At 37.5% G+C, this 22,278-nt stretch overlaps 1 protein-coding gene across 2 annotated transcripts in view; it reads right to left on the minus strand.

The window, feature by feature from the left end:
* The window catches only part of arg (arginase), a 180,188-nt gene that overhangs the window by 109,028 nt on the left and 48,882 nt on the right, over positions 1-22,278 (minus strand). For both annotated transcript variants that reach the window (XM_090379818.1, XM_090379817.1), the window contains exons 3-4: positions 18,331-18,437; positions 367-541 (exon numbers count right to left, since the gene is read on the minus strand). In XM_090379818.1, the coding sequence (XP_090235944.1) occupies positions 367-541; positions 18,331-18,437 (282 nt within the window). The remainder of the gene's footprint in view (positions 1-366; positions 542-18,330; positions 18,438-22,278) is intronic.

Genomic DNA, 22,278 nt, shown 5'->3' on the forward strand with positions numbered 1-22,278 from the left:
AATACACTAAGCCCATAAATTTTAAATTCCTTTTGGTTTGAGACCTAACATACTCTTACTTTGAGGATCAAATCTTAACCATACCTTAGTCATCTCATAAAGGATGGATTTCATTATTCAAAATGATAACTGGTGGCAAACTACTTATAGAAATTTTTGTATACATTAGTAATAATCTCCTGAGCTTATGCATTAACAATTATCTTCTCCTCCTGCCACAGACTCCTTTGATTTCAATGAATTTGATATGATACATAAAGTGGAAGTCTTAATCATATGCTTAGTCATACAAAGTACAATATAAAAACAATATTTAAGTAAAAATTTACTGTATTAAAATTTTGTGCAGTTTTGAAAAGGACATACCGCTTTTTGTTGTTGAAGCAGTATTTAAGTCTGCATGGGCATCAACCCACAGTACACATATATTTGGATTTACTGCTGCATGGCCATGAACGGAACCAATTCCAATACTGTGATCTCCTCCAATGGTTAAGCAAACCCGCTTGTCAAGATGAACACTGGATACCAAATCAGACAACTAAATTAAAAAAAAAAACATATTGTGGGATGTGCAAAATCGTTTTCCAATCTAAATTTAGAATTCTTAAGTAAAAAATACAAATTAATTAATATATATAGAGTATAAGCCCCCTTATCTAGCCTCAATGGAAACTGGGAAGGAGGAGGAGGCCAGTTGCACAAGCATTACTCTTACAGGTGCCTATACTATACAATGAAATGTCAAAATATTAAAATCTCTTCTTTGTAAACATTAACTTTGCACACCAATGTATACAGTACACTACAGTAAACCCCCGCTTTTCGCAGTATCTGTATTCGCGGTCGCTGATTTAATATAAAATGAAACCTAAAAAAAAATGTGAATTTTAAAGCGCCGTGAATATTTTCCACCATAAAAAAACATGGGCGTGGCTAAAATAATCTTTCTCGGTCAAAACAGAGCTCAGTGGGTGGGGGGAAGAGGGGTGACAAAATTGCGAGCGTGGATGTTTCTCGCTAATCCTTGTTCAGTATGTTATGCGCTTGTCGTGGAAGGTTTCGTTGTTTGCTTTTAATTTATACACTTATAAATTGAATAAATTTATAAATTGATATGCTTACAAAAGTGAAAAATCTACCATTTTGCAGTGTAAAACAGATTTTTTCGAGTGTGTTAACGGAAGAAAGTGACTTTATTGTGGCCAAGTTCTTTCTAACCCGTACAAAAATATGGCTACGAATAACAAGAGAAATGTGAAAATATGAAAGAAGGTGATGACATTAGCGAATAAAATTGAGTTATTAGACAGAATTTCTAATGGCGAAAGTGTCTCCTCAGTGGCAAAACATTATAAAATCAATGAGTCAAGGGTACGATCAATCAAAAAATCGGAAGAAAAAATCCGCCGTAGTGTCCGTGAAAACGTGCTAATTGCTTCAAAAATTTGCTCTGTAACTCGTGATGTTAAATTAGAAAAAATGGAAAAGGCTTTAAATCTGTGGATAGAAGACCGAACTCAAAATAAAATTCCGTTAAGTTCACTCATCATTCGTGAAAAGGCAAAACTCCTTTATCAACACTTTAGCAAAACTGGCGATAGCACTGGCAGGATAAGCTTTTTAGTTAGCAAAGGCGCTGGTTTGAAATTTCTAATAAATATTACATTTAATATTAAATTGTTTCTTATTTTCATTTCAATGCCATATGCTTGCATTTCACTATGTACTGTCTATGTACATAGTCATATTATGAAGGTACATATAATACATACATAGACAAAATTTTAGACTAGTTTTTCTTATATATTTCATACTTTGGAAAGGAACCCATTTATTACTATGGGAGCCATAACTCAGTATTCGCGTTTTCGGTATTCGCAACATTTCTCAGGAACATAACCCCCGCGAATAGCGGGGGTTTACTGTATTTCCTTTGGCTTAATTTTAAAACAATACTACTTTTCACGATTATTTCTTATCGCAAAAAACTTATAACTGATTGTTCTTTTATATCGTAAAAGATTGAATTGAACTCTTTCGTGAGTACATTTTATTTTTCATATTTTTTCTAGCCTTCTACAAAATATCCAGTTCTGTTTTGAGATTAGCCCAACACACTCACATTTTTTTTTTTTTTAATCATTTTTCTAATCTTTTTTGGATACCTTTTCTTTGAATTTTTTTGAATACCGTGGATGGGTTTCGGATATAACACAATATACACTTCGATTAATGGACTTATTAATAGCCTATATGCAATATTCAAGATGTGGCCTGACCATTCCCTTATTCAAAGGGATACTTACCTCCCTGCTAGCAAAATTCCTGTATATCATCGAAAAAATGTTCTGTCCTGGCAGTCTATCTACATTGCTCGGAGAACATCATATCTGACTGCACAATTATCCCCAAGTCTTTTTCATTTTCCACTTCCTTGAGTGTAGTGTCACACAGTTGGTACATTAACCTGGGAATACTGCTGCCCACATGCGGTAGCATTTGTCAATGTTAAATCTCAACTGCCATTTCTAATCTCAACTGCCCAATTTTTCTAGATCTTGTTGCAATAGCATACCATCATTACAGTCATTATCCACCCTACCAACTTTCCTATCATCTAAAAACTTACACATTAAACCTGAAATACTTTCATCAATATTATTAATTAATACAGAAAATAACAATGGGCCCAGCACCAAAACCTGGGGGACTCCACTAATAACATTAGTTCATGAAGAGCAGTGTCCACTGATAACAACTCTGTCTTCTCCCACTCAACCATCCCTTTATCCAGTAACTTGTCTTTAGTGCCACACTACTCTTATTTGTACAGCAGTCTATTATGTGCAACAGAACCAAAAGCTTTTGTGAAAATAGCTGAATTTTCACTTTACATCCACCTTTGAAGGCTAGGCCACCCCATAATTTTTTCCCCCTCTGCTATATATTATAGGGAGTACGAAACTCAACACTGCGTTATTGTCGTTCCTCTCCTTCTTTCCCCCCACTCGAGCGCACATCTCTCTGGAGTCACATTAAGTAAGGTCAGTAATTATGACCCAATCCCACCTTTATCAGTTAGGTCACAGCACAGTGAGATACTGTTACTTGATCAGTTTTGACCAACTTGGGAGATGGAAAGTGCAGATAAAAAAGAGATACTAGATTATCTTCACCGGATAAGAAGTTATGACAATTAAAAACGCACTTTAAGGGGTAACCCGAATCCTATAACCGCAGAGTCGATTGTATCAGGCAGTTTCTTATGCTGGAATTGGATTTCCAAGTTCAGAGTTCAGGAACACTCACCCGGAGCAAATATGCGTTTCATTTTCCCATCGATGTAACTCCTTTTTTTTTTGCTGTACTTTCGTCACCAAATATCAGCCCTAGGATCGGTCAGGAGAAAAAGGTTCCCCTAAGGCGAGCTCTGGGCCAATGGGAGCATGGAAAGTGTAAAAGGGGGGGGACCTATATATACTCAGGTGAGAACAAAGGAGAGAGACTTTTTTGATAGGACAGCAGCTTTTTGGTGCTAGCTTTTAGCTTAAGCCCCCCCCGCCGCTAGCGTTTTGCTTGCTCTTCTGCTACTTCTGGCTCCAGGCGTAGACTGATTGAAGGCTAAAGCTTAGGGGAACCTTTTTCTCCTGACCGATCGCAGTTCTTCTATCAACTGCCACTCCTAGTCGTTTCTTGAATCTGAGAATCATGTCCATGACAAAACCCTACTCCTCAGATTTGGCGCCTCTGTAGCCAGGTGGGAAGGAGCAGCAGTGCGTAGCACACGCTTCTTGATTAGACCGGGGTTCGAGCCCATCACCACCAAATGCGGAAGATGCGGAAAGGTCAAGGAATGACTACAGCATATCCCAGAGCAATATAGCCTTAGTTGCTAATGCTCCAAAAAACAACAACAATTCCTCAGATTAAAGAAGTCGATACCGCTGTTACCCTGAAGTTTCACTGCTCAAAGACCTCCCATCTAAAGCTTCCAGTAAGACCTAGTAAGACAAAAGTGTTGCAGACATCAAACCAGAAACAGTTGAACCAAAACATCTAGTATACTGGTAAGTTCTACTTATTTTAACCCTCTTTAATTAGTGCAAAGGCATCCTTCCTCAGTAGAACATTTTAAGGTTGTAACACTTGTACTTTGTATAAGGCAATGGTCAGGAGTACTGCGTACAGGTCTGGAGGCCTCATTTTAGGAAGGATATAGATTTGCTTGAGCGTGTACAGAGAAGGGCAACAAGATTGCCGAGGGCAATGAAGGGATTCTCTTATCAAGAGAGGCTTAAGTTCTGCAAATTACAGTGGCTGGAGACTAGGCACCTGAATGGTGATCTGATTAAGGTGTATAAGGCCTTGAATGGGTTGAGCACGCTGAATTCTGATGGGATTCGTCCACTTGTTCAGATTACGAACCTAAGGGGGCATAAATTCAAATTAAGAAAAGACAGAGGTAGAATAGATGTGTGGAAATTTGCCTTTAGCCAGTGGGTGGTTAATTGCTGGAATAAACTTCCATCTATTTTTTTTTTTTTTTTTTTTGGCTGATGCTGCATAAGCTCATACATTGATTTCTTGCATCACATGCCACCACTACTACTACTTCATGATACATTACTTTACGAATTAGAGTCTAACTTATCTAGTCAATCCATTACTTTTAATGTGATTACACAAACCCAGATTGTTATTCAACATTGTGGTTCAGTACCTATATGTACATATACACGTATACTCTCGTATGAAGAGGATTGTAAACTGGAGTACAGGCAGGATTCCACAGGAAGATCACACGAAGATGCAAACCTATCATCAAACCCTTACCACTAGCTTAAGACATATTTAGTATAAAAAATTTCTATCTATGGTAGTGTGAAAAGAAAACATTCTGTCCATATTAGGGCTTACAATACTGGTCAAAATCTAAATACTCGTAATTCGGTATTTTTAATTTATGAAACCGGGATACTGGTATTCAAAAACAAACATTTTTCTAAATAAATTTTGATGACAATTAGGTGCAATGAAGTAAGTAAAAAAATCAAGTACTGTAATTACAGCAGGCCCATGTTATAACACGGTTCGCTTTACGCTGATTTGCTATAACGCTGTTCTTATATTATAACCCGTATCTGACTATAACGCTGTCACAGATCACTATAACGCTCTTTTACAGATTGCATTTTTGGCATATTTAACGAAATCGTTTCATTTGATGGAGTCGATAGCTTGAAAATGAATATAAAAATACGGTTAAAACGTTTCCCACGCCGACCTGAGAAATATTCCCACGCTCAGTGAAATTCTCCCTCGTGCTAATTTAATTGCAGTACAGTGACTTGTTACGTAGCTCCGAGATCAACATTTTAAAAAATGATCAAGTATATTGCTTGTAATATTTGCGTTATATGCATTTATCTGAAGTCTAGTCATCACTCAGTACAGTATTAGACATGGTGCGAAACGGACAGTTTACTTGAACATTGTATCATAATTAATGCAACCAACACAGTTCCATTTTCGAAGAGTTAATAATGGTCGATAAGAATGAAAAAGCAACAACGTCTGAGCGCAGTACGAAGACTATAAATGTAAGAAAAAGACTGAATTTCAAAATTAAATTAGACATTTTGAAGCGAATCGATTCCGGTCAAAGACAAGCGGATGTGTGCCATAATTTAGGACTTGCAAGTTTAACTGTAAGAACAATTATAAAAAAATAAAGAATTAATTTTAGCAGCGGGAAAGATAGCTGTTCCACTGCAAGCAACTAGGACTAGGCCGGCTATTAGGATTAAAATGGAAAGACTAACTAATTTTACTGAAGATAATATCCAATGCAGAATTCAGTTAAGTTAAATATTATAAATAATAAAAAAGAGAGTGAGATTAGCCTATATAATGATCTGAAGAAAACTCACCTAAAAAAAAAAAATTGGAACAATTTAAAACTAGTAAGGGCTGGTTGAATAGATTTAAAATCCAGGGAGAAGCCGCAAGTGCAGATCAAGGGGCCGAAACTTTCAAAAAAGAACTTAAAATTATTGAAGAGGGGTATTGTGTGTTATACTTCTCAACAAGTTTTTAACATAGATGAAGCAGGACTTTTGTGGAAACGAATGCCTAAAAGAAGTTTCATATTGAAAGAAGGAAAAAACATGCCAAGTTTCAAAGCGGCGAAGAATCTGTTGACTTTATTGTTGGGTGGTAATGCTGTGGGGGATTTAAAATTAATACCCATTTTAGTTTATTTGGAAGAGGGTCAAAGTTCAACCCAAAATCGACACATTTTTCTTGATTAAATTCATCAATTAAATTAAATCAATTTAGATCAATTAAGTTCATGATTTTAATTGGAATTTTAAGTTTAATTTTGATACATAAGTAGTTACCACATGATTATATATGTATGTAATGCAGAATATTTTATATGTACAAATATTTGAATATTAAATATTTTGACCGACATTTGTGCATCTTTTCACTACCGTTTATTATTGATTAGGAAATATCCTATGGCACCGACCGCAACTCACAAATACATATGTTACCTTATGGGAATGCGGCGCTCGCTTAGTGCGGATTCACTTAGCGCTCTGTTTTTCTGGAACGTATTGTCAGCGATAAGTGGGGGTCACCTGTACTTGAATTCATGTTTTAAATAAACTTTTATTGCAATAATATATATTCTGAAAAAAATCATTAAAATACAGTTATTCTAAAAATAAAAAAATACATATTGTTACTGCAAAGTTTAGTTATGTTTAAGCATCCACACTACCTGTCCGAATAAAGTGAGCTCTTAAGAAACATAAGCAATCAATAGTATGATCGTTTAAAATGGATCCAATTTTGGTACATACAGTATTTGATTAGCGGCAGAAAATGCCCTTTCAGATTCTATTCTGGTACTATTGTACTGAGATAACCATAGACGACCTCAGTCCATATTTTCTAGGCTTTGAACTTTTTTAGCAAAAATAGTTAAAAAGTATTTCATTAATTTCCGACTCAAGTTCATCTTTTAAAATCTCACTGGAGTCAGGCTTTTTCTTATTTTTGAAAGAATTTGCGGAACACTAGTAATGTTCTGTTCCACGTTGGTCTTCCATGGTTGAATTATGTTCATCATTTTCTGAAGGAGAAAGATGTTTTATTCAGTGAAGTATAATTTTCACTATAGTATCTTTACTGAGTTTGGGAGAGAGCAAAGAATGGGGATAAGGAATAAAGAAGAGAGCAAAGAGTGTAGTTAAAGAATTCTTCACATATATAAATGCAAAAGAACAGAAGAACAAATCAGATTGGACCCTTATGTAATGGACATGGGATAGTATTAGATAACATAGCTGAAGTTACAGATGAACTCAACCGTTACTTTGCATCGATATTTACATAAAAAAAATCCCCCTTTGTGTCAATGAGATATTATGGAAGTGAAGTTGAAAAAAAATGTAATTAATGATGTTGAAATTTTAAATGATTATTTAATGAGAATTTTTGTGCCTACAAGCGAGTAAGGCTCCTATGGTTGACGGCATATACCCTATAATCTTAAAGGAGGCAGCATTGAACCTCTCTTAATGGTTCAATGAGTGCATTGAACCATTAAGAGAGCATCACTGGACAGGAGAGATTCCGTTGGATTGGTGTAAATTGGAACATAAAGGAAGTTTTAGGAGTGTAACAGGAAATTACCGACCGGCCAGTCTAACTTCAGTAGTAGGGAAAATCATGGAGGCAATGATCAAGGGTAGAATTCAGGATCATTTAGATAGAAATGGAATTTTGTAGGATACACAGCATGGTTTTGTGAAGAAAAAATCATGTTTAACAAATCTGGTTAGCCATTTTGACAGGTCACTCGTGAGCTGGATTTAGGGAATAATTTTGACATTGTTTATTTAGATTTCAGCAAAGCTTTTGACTCAGTCCCACATGAGCAGTTGCTTTAAGTTGGAGCAGGCTGGAATCATAGGGAAAATCCTTAGATGGATAGCACAATGGCTTGAGGGCACTAGGCAGAGGGTTGTGATAAATGGTTACTTCCTCAGATTGGGTTAATGTAAGAAGTTGTTTTTGATTATCTTAAATGACATCTATGAAGGGATGGAGGGCGTGAGGTCTAAACTTGCAGATGATGTAAAGATCAGTAGAGTAGTTAATGATCACCGCCAAGCAGAGCTTCTTCAGAGAGACCTAGATAGACTACCAGGATGGTCAGAAAAGTGGCAGCTATGCTTTAATTCAGCAAAATGCAAGGTCTTACACCTGGGGAACAGCAACCCCAAAATAACTTATACACTTGGTGGAGTTGAACTCATGTCAGTAGTGGAGGAACGGGACTTGGGAGTTATGATACTGTCAGACATGAAGTTGTCCAAGAATTGTGGACAGGTTGCAATGTTGTATGGTGCCCTATCGATGATTTAACGAACATTTGCTAGTAGAGATAACAACGTCATAATCACATAAAGGTGATTTTATAATCTTTATGTGATTAAATTATAAACAATTATTTTTTTTTAAATTAGTACCGAAAAACCAGTATTTTTTTGTATCATATTTTTTTGTATTTTTTTTCAGTATTGAAACCACTTTCAATACTGAAAAAAAATGACCGGGATCCCAGTATTGTAAGCCCTAGTCCATATATATACAAAGGGTACTAGGAAAGTTTTGCAATACAGCTTTGTTTATTTAATTTTTTCAAAGTAATTTCCTCTACATTCAATACACCTCTCCATCCTCCGAAACCAATCTTTAAACCAGTTCTGCCAAGTTTCACTAGGGAGTAAAGCACACTCGTTGTCCCAAGCCCGTAGAAGGTCCTCATCACTGGAAAACCGCCTCCCTTTTAGCTTCATTTTCACATGCGGGAACAGTGCAAAGTCGCAGGGAGCAAGGTCTGGCCTGTAGGGAGGGTGCTCGAGAAGTTTCAGTCCTGTCGTGGTCAAATATTCGGTGCAGGCTTTGGCGCGGTGAGCTGCAGCATTATCGTGATGGAGGTACCAGGTGTCCATTCTTGACTTTGGCCGCAGGTTCTTCATAGATCCAATGACTTTAGGCAGGCATTGTTCAGTATACCACTTAGCTGTGACTGTCTTCTGCGTGTCCAAAACGACACGTTCCACAATTCCACTCGATTTGAAAAATACAGCTATCATTTTCTTCTTTACAGATCGGGATTTTCTGACAATTACGGGTGTGTCGTCATCATCAAAGACCCAAACTTTGTTTTGAGCCTTGGTCGGCAGATCGTAATAGTACAGCCAAGTCTCGTCACCTGTCACGATGTTGTTCACATACCGAGATTGTCCCTTATCAAACTTTTTTAACATCTCCCGGCACCAAGTCACACGTTGTGTCATCTGCTCTTCAGTCAGTTGATGCGGCACCCAGAGAGAACAAAGTTTCTTCACGTGCAAACGATCTTGCAGAATCGAACGAATTGCTGGTGCATTTAGGCCCAAAGTATCCTCTATCTGTTGGTAGGTCACTCGCCTGTTTTCGTCAAGCATTTTCCTCACAGCAGTAATGTTTTCCTCCGTAACTGACGTTCGTGGCCTTCCCGGCCTCTCAGAATCCTCCAGAGTGAAATTTCCCCTTTGGAATTCTCTATACCACCTGAATATTGTTGTACGATGTGAACAATCATCGTCTAGTGCAAGAGTCATTTCTTCTAAGCACTGGTCTATGGTTAAACCACGCACGAAATTATACCGCAAAACTGTCCTTATCTCATTTCGTGACCACGATGCCATCGCAAGCACTTTACACTCTCACTACTAATGAATAACTGAGCCCATCGACTTGGCGCGGCGGCTACTATGCACGTATGAACATGTCTCAACATGCACCAACAAACAGCTTCCTGTGATTCATTGTTGCGTCATATTGCAAAACTTTCCTAGTACCCTTTGTATATTATATGTATATCTTTGAGTAAGTAATAATGAATAAATTATGTTTTGTTTAAGTATCCTTGCCTCATATCTATTCTCTTGATACACATTATCCTTAGCACAAATTTATAGTAAAGGAACCATAGTTTGCAGCATTCCCAGTCCTGACTATAATATATAAGAAGGTCTTGTTGAATTAATTACAACACATGATCCAAGCTACAAGTTTGCCTTATCACGACATTGGGCAAAACTTTAGGGCACAGAGATCATTGTCCAATTGCAAAACCACTTGACAATCGCATAAGTTCATTGGCATTTTCTGGGACATCTTTAATTAAGGTTTAGTAACATCCAAACCATTCCCGGAACTTAGGCAAAGTACAAAGTATTTTAGGTAATTCGGAGTCTCAAAGCCCAGTCCAGCGTAACACTGATGCCCAGATAAAGACCAATGTAACACTTTTTTTGAAATCCAAGTACATCCAGTTCCTTTGTGACTGCATCATAGTACCCAATCAAATTGGTCAGACAAGATAGCCCCTTGAAAAACCTATGCTGTAACTGTAGCGTAACTGCACTCCTGTCTAGATGGTGCTGCATTACTTCTTTAACCAGTGATTCCATTATTTTCGCTTGAACAGAAGTTAAGCTAAAAGGTCTGTAATTACTCGTATCACTCTTTGATCCCTCTTTATGGATTGGGGATATATTCTTACATCTCCAGTCCACAGGGACTTCTCATGAATTCAAACATACTCTCATAATTATGGCTAAGGGTTTGCTTACTACCTTAATATAATCGGATAGATCTATCCACTCCAGGTGCCTTTCTTACATTTAACTTCAACACGTTCCTCTCAGTTATTTGAAAATCATTTAGCTCCCTGTTATAGTTTGTTAAATAAACTTTACGGAAGCAGAAAACCTTCCCTTTACTCTTGATGGTAGTTATATCTTTAAGTAAATCCCACATCAATACACTGTGATCACTACCACCTAGGGATTCTTTTATCTGCAGATTCTTAATGTGTGAATAATCACTGCTGATAATCAGATCAAGAGTATTACTCCTGGTTGCTTCTCTAGCATACTGCTGCTGCTGTAGAAAACAGTTCATCCAATAAATCTAAAAAAAGTCTTGGTGGTATGTGAGTGACTAACACACGTTTCATTCAATATCTGGGAAGTTAAAATCCCCTATAATATGACATTATGATTTATTGGCCCACTCTATTTCTCTGTACAGCTGTTCCTTGTACTCATCAGAGTCATTAGACTAATAACACCCTCCTCCTACTCTCATTTTTACTTTTGCAGTGCTTAGGTAACACTAAACTGACCCAACCTGGCCACCAATTTTGACTGGATGCACTTCATTAGATTTTATGTGCTTCTAAACTAAGAGGATAACACTCCCCTTCCTATTCTGTCTGTCCTTTCTGTATATATTCTACTTCCCATATTCAAATTCTCCATCACTTATATGAGCAATACCACATCTCTGATATATCCCATGTCTGAATTTGATAACTTGATCAGCACTTCAAATTTATTTACTATGCTTTTAGCATTGGTGTACATGTAAACATACTATATAATATCAGTGTAAATACACCACGGTTTACCCATAAGTTTAACTACATATGTAGTTCAATGGCATCGTTTAGATTTTATCTCATATTGTGGCTACCTTCATTGAGATACCAAGTATTGCACTACTTCAAATAAATAACGTTTCTCTAGTAGAGGAGACTACTGTTATTTATTCTCAGTGGGCAACACCATCCAGATGCATTTCGGAGCTTGTTGGCTCACTCGTCAGTGGGCGGGCAGGTACCCTGGTAATGCAGACATGCCATCTTGGTTGCAAAGTTAATTCCACAATATGAGAGATGCCAAATGGTTAAGATAATGATATTTTGAAGACTAAATGCTCAAGGCATAATACGTTATGAATTGAGATTACCTATATACTATCGGTGTAAATACACCGTAGTTTACCCATGAGTTTAACTACATACATAGCGTGTTAGTTGTCTGACCGCACCAGGGGTTTCCCCCATCTCCACTAACTACATACATAGTGTAACGGCATCATTTAGATTTTATCTTATATATAATGCTTCTCTAGTAGAGGAGACTACTGTTATTTATTCTCAGTAGGCACGACCACCCAGACACGTTTCGGAGCTTGTTGGCTCACTCGTCAGTGGGCATGCAGGTACCCTTGTTAATGCACACATGCCATCACGGTTGCGAAGTTAATTTCACAATATGAGAGATGCCAAATGGTGAGAATAATGATAATATTTTGAAGACTAAATGCTCAAGGCATAATATGTTATGGGTTGAGATTAACTGTATAATGTTGGTGTAAATACACCATAGTTTTGATTTTATCTCATATTATGGCTACCCTTCACAACAAGATACCACATATTGCACTAATTCAATTAAATAATGCTTCTCTAGTAGAGGAGACTACTGTTATTTATTCTCAGTGAGCACCACCACCACCACCACCACCCAGATACGCTTCAGAGCTTGTTGGCTCACTCATCAGTGGGTGGGTGGGTGGGCAGGTACCCTGGTAATGCAGATATGCCATCACAGTTGCAAAGTTAATTTCACAATATGAGAGATGCCAAATGGTGAAGATAATGATAATATTTTGAAGAATAATGCTCAAGGCATATATGTTGAGATTAACTATATAATATCGGTGTAAATACAACATAGTTTACGCATAAGTTTAACTACATACGTAGTTAAAATAAAATCTAAATGATGTCGTTACACTACGTATGTAGTTAAACTTATGGATAAACTATGGTATATTTACAATATTATATAGTTAATCTCAACCCATAACGTATTATGCCCTGAGCATTTAGTCTTCAAAATATTATCATTATCTTCACCATTTGGCATCTCTCATATTGTGAATTAACTTCGCAACTGTGATGGCATGGCTGCATTCCCAGGGTACCTGCCCACCCACTGACGAGTGAGCCAACAAGCTCCGAAACGCATCTGGGTGGTGGTGCCCACTGAAAATAAATAACAGTAGTCTCCTCTACTAGAGAAACGTTATTTATTTGAAGTAGTGCAATACCTGGTATCTCGTTGTGAAGGTAGCCACAATATGAGATAAAATCTAAATAATGCCATTACACTACGTATGTAATTAAACTTATGAGTAAACTATGGTGTATTTACACAGATATTATATCGTTAATCTCAACCCATAACATATTATGCCTTGAGCATTTAGTCTTCAAAATGCAAATATACATGCACCTGTTCTTACTCTTAGTATAATTTTCCTAAAATACCAATTGTATAAGCTTTCCAGATGGATTGAGCCAAGATGCATAAAATGTCAGTATAACAAAGCCAGAATAACACACATTACAATATTATATAGGTAATTACACTATTCAGTTTAACAAAATTACTTCCCACTTCCTGTATTTACTAAGTATCTTTATGTAAAAATGTTTCACATTAATAAATATTATTGTAACAAAAATATCAGTTTTAGAGCAATAAAAATTCATACTGCTAGAAAAAAATGCAACTGGAATATTATTACAAAAAATAATATACAAATAATAAAAAATAATATTACAAAAATGACAGATGCACCACCTACTTACCCAGTAATAAAGAGACAGACTCAATTAAACAAAATTTCATTATACAAATTTGTAATGAATATATTTTGTTCTCCACACAAATTTGTTATATTGACATTTCAGCATAGTTGGGCTTTTACTGTACTTTGATAATTAAGGAAAGAAAGAGACTGAAGGGTTAAGATTTTAAAATACTGCTAAAAGTAAACTGCAGCCATTATCAACCCACTGCAGGATGGAAGCCTCCTCAACAATTCATGTTGAGGGAAATGGACCATAATCTGCCTCGCTGGTCCAGTGTGAGTTGGCAGATCGACTGTATTTAGCATTCGGGGCTTGAACCCTGGTCTACTCAAGGAGCGTGTGCTACTGCACTCCTGCTTCTGACCACTCGGCTACGGAGGCCTTCTGCTATATGTAGTAACAAAGTAGTAACACGGAGAATGTAAAAGACCTGGGGGTAATGTGCAGTCAGACATGAAATTCTCTGAGCAATGCAGACATGCGCTAGGACAGCTCATGAGGTTTAGTCAATGATATATAGAAACTTTGCTAGCAGGGATAAGAAGGTAATTATCCCCTTTTATAAGGCCATGGTTATTCCACATCTTGAGTACTGTATAGGAGGTCTGGAGACCTCATTTTAGGAAGGATGTAATTCTTCTCGAACGGGTGCTGAGAGGGGCAACCGGATTGGTGAAGGGAACAAAAGAGTGCTCTTTCCTAAAAAGGCTTCAGTTCTGCAAATTGGAGCATCTTGAGACCAGACAATTGTGGGGAGATCTGACTGAGGTGTTTAAAGCCTTGACTGGATTGAGTAAGCTGAATGTTAATGGTATTCATTCACGGTATTCTTATGCTGAGACTATACACATGAGGGGGCAGAAGTTGAGGAAGGATGGTTGCAGGATAGATGAGCACAAGTTTACTTTCAGTCAGTGGGTAGTTTTGATTGTTGGAACAGGACTTCCATATGTTGTGGAAGTGGATGGGTTGAATAATTTCAAAGGAGAACTAGGCAAATTCTTAGAGGATATGGATGGGTGAACTGGTTTTTGCTTTTTTTTTTTTTGCTGATGCTATATAAGCTTGCTTTCTTGCATCATTTGCCACTATTACCACTACAATACCAATAATTTCATTTTTAATCTCTGAAACTTTGGGAAAATAAATTGTACAGAGCAGTCTAAAAGTTGTTAATAATACTTAAATAATTATAATAAAATACTGGGCAGAACATTTAAGAACACATTGTTAAAGTAAATAGTAGCAAGCTTGTATATCAGCAAAAAAACATAATATACAGTGGATTCTGGTTATTTGGGCCACAGGGGCAGCCATTTATTTGGGGCAAATCTTAAAAAATAGAAGCCAATCGAGAAAATAGCCAGGGTTTACTTCGCTTAATTGGGACAAAATGCCGTTTAATCGGGGCAGGAGACCGCAGCACTGGAAATTACCCTACGATTGTCTCCGATGGTACCACATGGTTCGGTCGAAATTCTGGAGGTCACAACCATATAACGATAAAAACAATTAGCAGTCACCTGTTTATTGGGCTTTTCTGTTAGTGAAATCTATCATAAACGGACAGTAAACTCGATCTTACTGAAATTGCGATAATACTGACAGCTGGAATTCTGTGGGTTATTATGGTGAAATGTGTTTACACTTCCATGAAATCTTCAATCATATAAAAAAATTAATTTTCAGATCTTCTCTTCATTCCTATTTTTAAAGCTTTGTTCTCATTTGTGCGTATCGTGTTACTTGCAATTTTTTTTTGGTAGTTGTTGGCGCATCGGCTTCTGTGGCCATAGTGCACCTCCCAAGGTTTTTTGCAGTACTTTGATCCAAGCCCGAGGCAGGATTCGAACCCACGACCTTTGGGTTGCCAGGCAGGCACTTTACCCACCTGGCTAGCCCGGTCGGCTGGGAAATTGTGGTAGCGAAGTTAAAAAATATGTAATTAATGATATTGAAATTTTGCAAGATTATTTAATGAAAAAACTTTTGAGCCTACAGACCAGTAAGACTCCTGGAGTTTATGGAATATACCCTATAATCTTATGGGAAGCAGCAAGCAAGTGCATGAACCATTGAGGCTAATTATGCGAGCATCACTAGACTCTGGGGAGATTCCCTTGGATTTGAAAAGTGCAAATGTATCTCCCATACATAAGGGTGGCTCTAAAAGTGAAGTTGGAAATTATCGACCTGTCAGTCTGACTTCAGTAGTAGGGAAAATCATGGAGGCAATGATTAAGGGTGGAATTCAGGATCATTTGGACCAAACTGAAATTCTCAAGGATACTCAGCATGGTTTTGTAAAGGGAAAATCATGTTTAACAAATCTGGTTCGCTATTTCGAAAGGGTCACTCACGAGCTGGATTTAGGGAATAATTTCGACATTGTTTAGATTTCAGCAAAGCTTTTGACTCAGTCCCACATGAGCGGTTGCTTTATAAGTTGGAACAGGTTGGAATCACTGGGAAAATCCTTAGATGGATAGAAGGATGGCTTCAGGGCAGAAGACAGAGGGTTGTGATAAATGGCTATTCCTCAGATTGGGTTGAGGTAAGAAGTGGGGTTCCCCAAGGATCAGTATTAGGACCACTGTTGTTTTTAATTTTCATAAACGACATCGATGAAGGGATAGAGGGTGTGATGTCTAAATTTGCAGATGATGTTAAAATTGGTAGAGTAGTTAATGATCACTGTCAAGCTGAGCTTCTTCAGAGAGACCTAGATAGACTTCAGGAATGGTCAGAAAAATGGCAGCTATGCTTTAATCCAACAAAGTGTAAGGTATTACACCTGGGAAACAGTAATCCCAAAATAACTTATTCACTTGGTGGAGTTCAACTAAACCCAGTACTGGAGGAAAGGGACTTGGGTGTTACGATACGGTCAGACACGAAATTCTCTGAGCATTGTAAACAGGTTGCAAGGAAGGCCCATGGTGTCCTATCGATGATCTATCAAACTTTTGCAAGTAGAGATAGGGACGTGATAATCCCATTATATAAGGCTTATGTTAGACCACACTTGGAATACTGTGTTCAAGTAGACCGCACCTAAAGGAAGACATCGAGTTTTTGAAAGGGTGCAAAGACGGGTAACTTGCCTGGTGAGATGAGCAAAAGGGCATCCTTATGAAGAAAGTCTTCGAATATGTGGGTTGCAGAGTTTGGAAACTAGACACTTTAGAGGAGATTTGATTGAGGTGTTTAAGGCTCTGAGAGGCATCAGTAAAATGAATGAGGACGAAATTTTCAAGATTATAAATGATGCTAGAACTAGGGGATATAAATTCAAGTTACGAGGGGAAATGTTTAGACTGGACTGCAGGAAGTTTTATTTTAGCCAGCGAGTTATAAATTACTGGAATAAGTTGCCTTCATGGGTGGTAGAGGCCGACAGTTTGGGGAAATTCAAAGGTCATCTGGATAGTACCTTCGGGTAAGGGAAGCGCATAGGATGATAGGTTTAATTTCCTTTTTTTTAATTAATTATTATTATTATTTTTTATTTTTATCATTGTTTTGTTCGGATTTTTTTTTTTTTGACTAGTGCAGCATAAGCCATAGGCTTTCTTGCACCATGCGGCCATTACTAATACTAATAGTCCCTAGGGTGAACTTTTCTTGACTACTAATCAAGATTATTGCATTAAATAACAGTTTTCAAAAGAATTGTAAGCAATGATTATTTGTCATAAGTTCAGGCTTATTGAATGTGCAAAGGGATTGTGGACTATATACTGCTTTGTTTGCTTTTTATCATGTAATGTTATGTAAACTAATGAAGCTTTAAAGGTTGTATAATAACTTTATTAATTTAGCCACAGCTGACCTAAATACATACTTGCAATATTACTAGGTGTCCTGCATAACAATGTATAACAATTAGAAGAAAATTTAGAGTTGTATAACATTTAGCAGAAACCTCCGACATAGCGGAATACTGACGATCACACATGAAATGCTAAGAAGTTTCTGAATAGTGTTTATTAGAAATCTTTTCTGATGTTTCATAGTTGAATTATAAATAATTTTTTAATATTCAGATAATGTTTTACTTTGTTTTATAGAAGTGTCACTGAATTTATTTAGAACAAAATTTGACACAAAATAATGAAGTAGAAAAATCTCAATTATATCATTAATTTAAGTTAACAGTAAAATAAAATTTTTCTAGACTTCAATGCATTCAGTGGGCCAATTCATATTAACCAAATAATCATTGGTATCCTTTTTAAACAGAAAAAAAAAATTTGTTTGTTCATGTGAGAAAGAAAAAAAAAAAGAGCAACTGAAAGTACTGTCTGGACGTTACAATTATTTTCCTAGTGTTTTGACATAATAAATCAAAGTGCTTAGTCTTTTAAATATTTAAATTTAAACAAAGTTCTACATAGAGGAGATAGGTAATTGTCATGATGAGATTTGAATAAAGGTAGATTTAATGAAAAGCATCACATTCAAATTCATTATGTGCTAACCACAACTGAATTCAACATATAGCAGTTTGCTTAGCTAGGAAAATTTGCTATTAAGGGATTGTAATAATGAAATAATACTTTGAAAAAGGGAGTTTGTCACATAAGGTTGTATTTATCAGGTCTTTACCTGATAAATACTACCTTAGCATGCCTAAATAGAAACAGCCAGCTGATGTAATTTCCATACTAATGAGAAAAACTAAATGAATCTATTTACAATTACACTGATAAAATTCTTATAACATAAAAAAGAACAACTTTACTGACCTTTTTATTTGCTATGCCAATATATTTGGGATTCTTTATTATTCCCTCATGAGAATCATTAATAACATCTGTACACTGAATATCTCCGAAATCTTTAACAAGGCAGCCTACAAGATGAAATAATCACACATATAGACATTCTTTATATATAAGATTTGACAATTAAAGACTAAGTCAATTTAAAGAACGCCAAATATTAGAATGACAAAAAAAAATTTTTTTTAATATTTCTCCAAGTAATCACCTTCAGCAGCTAAACATTTGTGAGGATGCTTGAAGAACTGTGCTGGAAACATTTTTTAAATGTATTTAAACTGACTGCCTCCAATTTCTTTGTCACATTTCTTTTACTGTTCTCTACACTCTTAAATCATAACAAATAATTAATACATAACTATAGTGATACACGTGATACGGAAGTTGTATAAAGGGAACTCGTAGAAGAAACTAGATACCGAAAAAATAAATATAGCGTTATAACTGTTTTGGGATATAACTTAAGGATTTAATTTTTGTTTTGAAATTTTATTGAATTAAATCGGAATCATGACTCTGACCAGAGCAGCAAAGCAAAAGGCTCAAGCTAATGGGAGTGCTGTGGTTCAGGGGAGAACTGAGGGGGGCAGTTGCCCTCTGAATCACAGTCTTTTAAAATGCACTGTTTGCTTGATGTTTGCGGAGCAGTCGGGTACGGGACATGATACTGCCAAGAAGGGGGGTGTCTTTGTGTGTGCACGATGTAAGGAGTGCAAGGAAATCAGGCGACAACTCAGCGTTGTTATGGGCCTTTATGAGAGCTTGAAGGACAGGGTGGATGCCCTCGAAGGAAATAAATTGAGGGGCCCATCAAGCTCTCAGCTGCCCACATCAACGCCAGAGCTTGCACTTGGTCATCAGGCAACACAGAGGCAGCCCCCTAGGGAGAATGCGCTGGTCCCACAGGAACTAGTAGTTGTTGGTGACTCTATTGTCAGGGAAACGGGGAACATGCTTTGTAAAAAGGATAGGTGGAATAGGACCAGGGTATGTCTGCCAGGGGCAAAGGTTGATGACGTTGTAGAGCGGATATCATCTTTTAAGGGCACAAAAGGTGATATAGTTGTACACGTTGGCACTAATGATATTAAGAGTAGGAGACCAGCGGAATTACTTAGCAAGTACAGGTCACTGTTGAAAAAAAGCCGTGAATTAGGGTTGAATTTGAAAGTGTCTGCAATTCTGCCCAGACACGATAGGAGGGAGTATATGATGAGAGCCATGTCGATCAATTCGGCCCTGGAGGGATTGTGCAAGGCTCAAGGGGTAGAATTTTTTTCAGCCTGGACTGTACTTGTTAACAGGAGAGATTGCTTCTACAGGGATGGGATACACTTAAATAGAAAGGGTGCAAGAATTTTTGCTGATGCTGTCGAGGCAGTGTTAGGTGGGTCGGAAAACTGCTAGTTGGGGGGGATACAAGGACTAATAGATTAACAGTAGCCACTGGCAGAGGTGGAAGTGATTCTTGCACTGCTTCTATTGAAATGAGCAGAAGCCTGAAAAACAAGATGCAGGATATTTCAGAGACTGCTGGGAGTCATTGCGGTACAAGTAAACACATGGGTTGTGTTAGGGTAGCTAAGAATAGCAACAGGTGCATGTATACCTGCGTGTACACTAATGCTAGGAGTTTGGTAAATAAATTTGATGAATTTGAGGTATTGCTCAAAACATCAAAGGCAGATATTGTTGGGATATCAGAGACGTGGTGTCACACAGATATAAGTAATGCGGAACTGGAATTTGGGGAATACAATGTGTATAGAAAGGATAGACAGGACAGGAGGGGAGGAGGGGTTATGCTATTAGTTAAGAAACACATAAAGTCCAAGGAAGTGAAGCCAGTCGACATCGATGGACAGGGCAGTGTCGAGTCAGTTTGGTGTGATATAAGCATAGGGAAATCAAAATTGAGAGTAGGAGTGTGCTATAGGCCTAATGACTCTGATGAGTATAATAAGATATTGTACAGGGAAATAGAGTGGGCCAGTAAATCAGAGAGTCTTATAATGGGGGATTTTAATTTCCCAGATATTGACTGGAATTTGTGGGTTGGTCACTCGCACACTAGCAAGGCTTTTGTGGATTTATTGGATGATTGTTTTCTACATCAGCATGTTCGTGAGGCAACAAGAGGGAGTAATACTCTTGATCTGATTATCAGTAGTGATTCTTCATGCATTAAGAATCTGCAGATAAATGAACCACTAGGTGGCAGTGATCACAGTGTGTTGAAGTGGGATTTACTCAAGGAGGTAACTACCATCAGAGGTAGAGGGAAGGGTTTTTGTTTTCGTAAAGGCAACTATGATGGTCTGAGACAGTATTTAAATTCTATACAGTGGGACCAACTGACGATGTTACCAACAGCAAACTCAAAATGGGAAGCATTCAAGGAACTAATCTTGGAGGCTACCAGGCTTTACATACCAACTAAGAAATATTGTTCAAGGTTTAGGCCTAAATGGTTGTCAGATGAACTAATGAGACATGTGGCAGAGAAGAAAGATGCATGGGATACATACAAATTAATGGGTGACATGGAAGCCTATGATAGATATAAGTTGGTCTGTAACCAAGTCACAAAGGAGATTAGGCAGGCAAAGGCAGACTACGAAAAATCCTTGGCAAAGGATGCAAAGAAAAACAGAAAAGAGTTCTTTACATATTTAAACTCAAGAAGGAAAGGGATGAATCAGATTGGTCCACTGGATATTGATGGTTCAACAGTTGAGGATCCTGCTCAGGTGGCTAACAATCTAAACGAGTATTTTGCATCTACATTCACGCATGAGGAGTTATTCAGGAAGGAGAATGATCTAGGTAAAGTAAACATTGGCAGGGAGCTGGATGATTTTGTAATAACTGAGAGGAAAGTGGAGGAGAGATTGTTGAGGATAAACATAAAAAAGGCACCTGGGGTGGATGGGATCTATCCAGTTATATTAAAGGAGGCAGCAAAGGAAGTAAGCAAACCCCTAGCCATAATTATGAGAGCTTCTTTGGACTCAGGGGAGGTACCCATAGACTGGAGATGTGCAAATGTAACCCCAATTCACAAAGGAGGATCAAAGGCTGACACAAGTAATTATAGACCTGTTAGTTTAACTTCTGTTCCGGGTAAATTAATGGAGGCACTGGTTAAAGAAGCACTGCAGGATCATCTAGACAAGAATTCAGTTATAGCTCAGACGCAGCATGGTTTTGTTAAGGGCAGGTCTTGCCTGACCAATTTGATTGGATACTATGATGTAGTCACAAAAGAACTGGATGCAGGGAATAACTTTGATATTATATATTTGGATCTTAGAAAGGCTTTTGATACTGTTGCACATGGAAGACTGCTGCACAAATTGGAGCAGTGTGGCATTGGAGGCAAATTGCTGCTATGGATAAGGGGATGGTTGAGTGGCAGAAGACAGAGAGTGGTAATCAATGGACACTGCTCAACGTGGACTAATGTTATTAGTGGAGTCCCTCAGGGTTCAGTGTTGGGTCCGTTGTTGTTTTCGGTGTTTATGAATGATATTGATGATGGGATATCAAGTTTAATGTCCAAGTTTGCAGATGATACAAAGGTTGGCAGGGTTGTTAAGGACACTACTGACGCTATGCTGCTGCAACAGGATCTGGAAAGGTTGAACAGATGGGCTGAGAGGTGGCAAATGAAGTTTAACATTGACAAATGTAAAGTACTACATATGGGAAACAGTAACCCCAGAGCAACGTATCAACTCTGCGGTACTATACTGACAGTGGTGGAGAATGAAAAGGACCTGGGGGTAATTGTGCAGGCAGATATGAAGTTCTCTGAGCAGTGCAGACGAGCTGCAAGAGTAGCTCATGGTGTCTTGTCAATGATATACAGGAATTTTTCTAGCAGGGATAAGGAGGTGATTATTCCCTTGT

Source organism: Mastigoproctus giganteus, chromosome 8 (assembly GCF_048544385.1).
Source record: "Mastigoproctus giganteus isolate SK-2022 chromosome 8, ASM4854438v1, whole genome shotgun sequence".
Taxonomy (NCBI): domain Eukaryota; kingdom Metazoa; phylum Arthropoda; class Arachnida; order Uropygi; family Thelyphonidae; genus Mastigoproctus; species Mastigoproctus giganteus.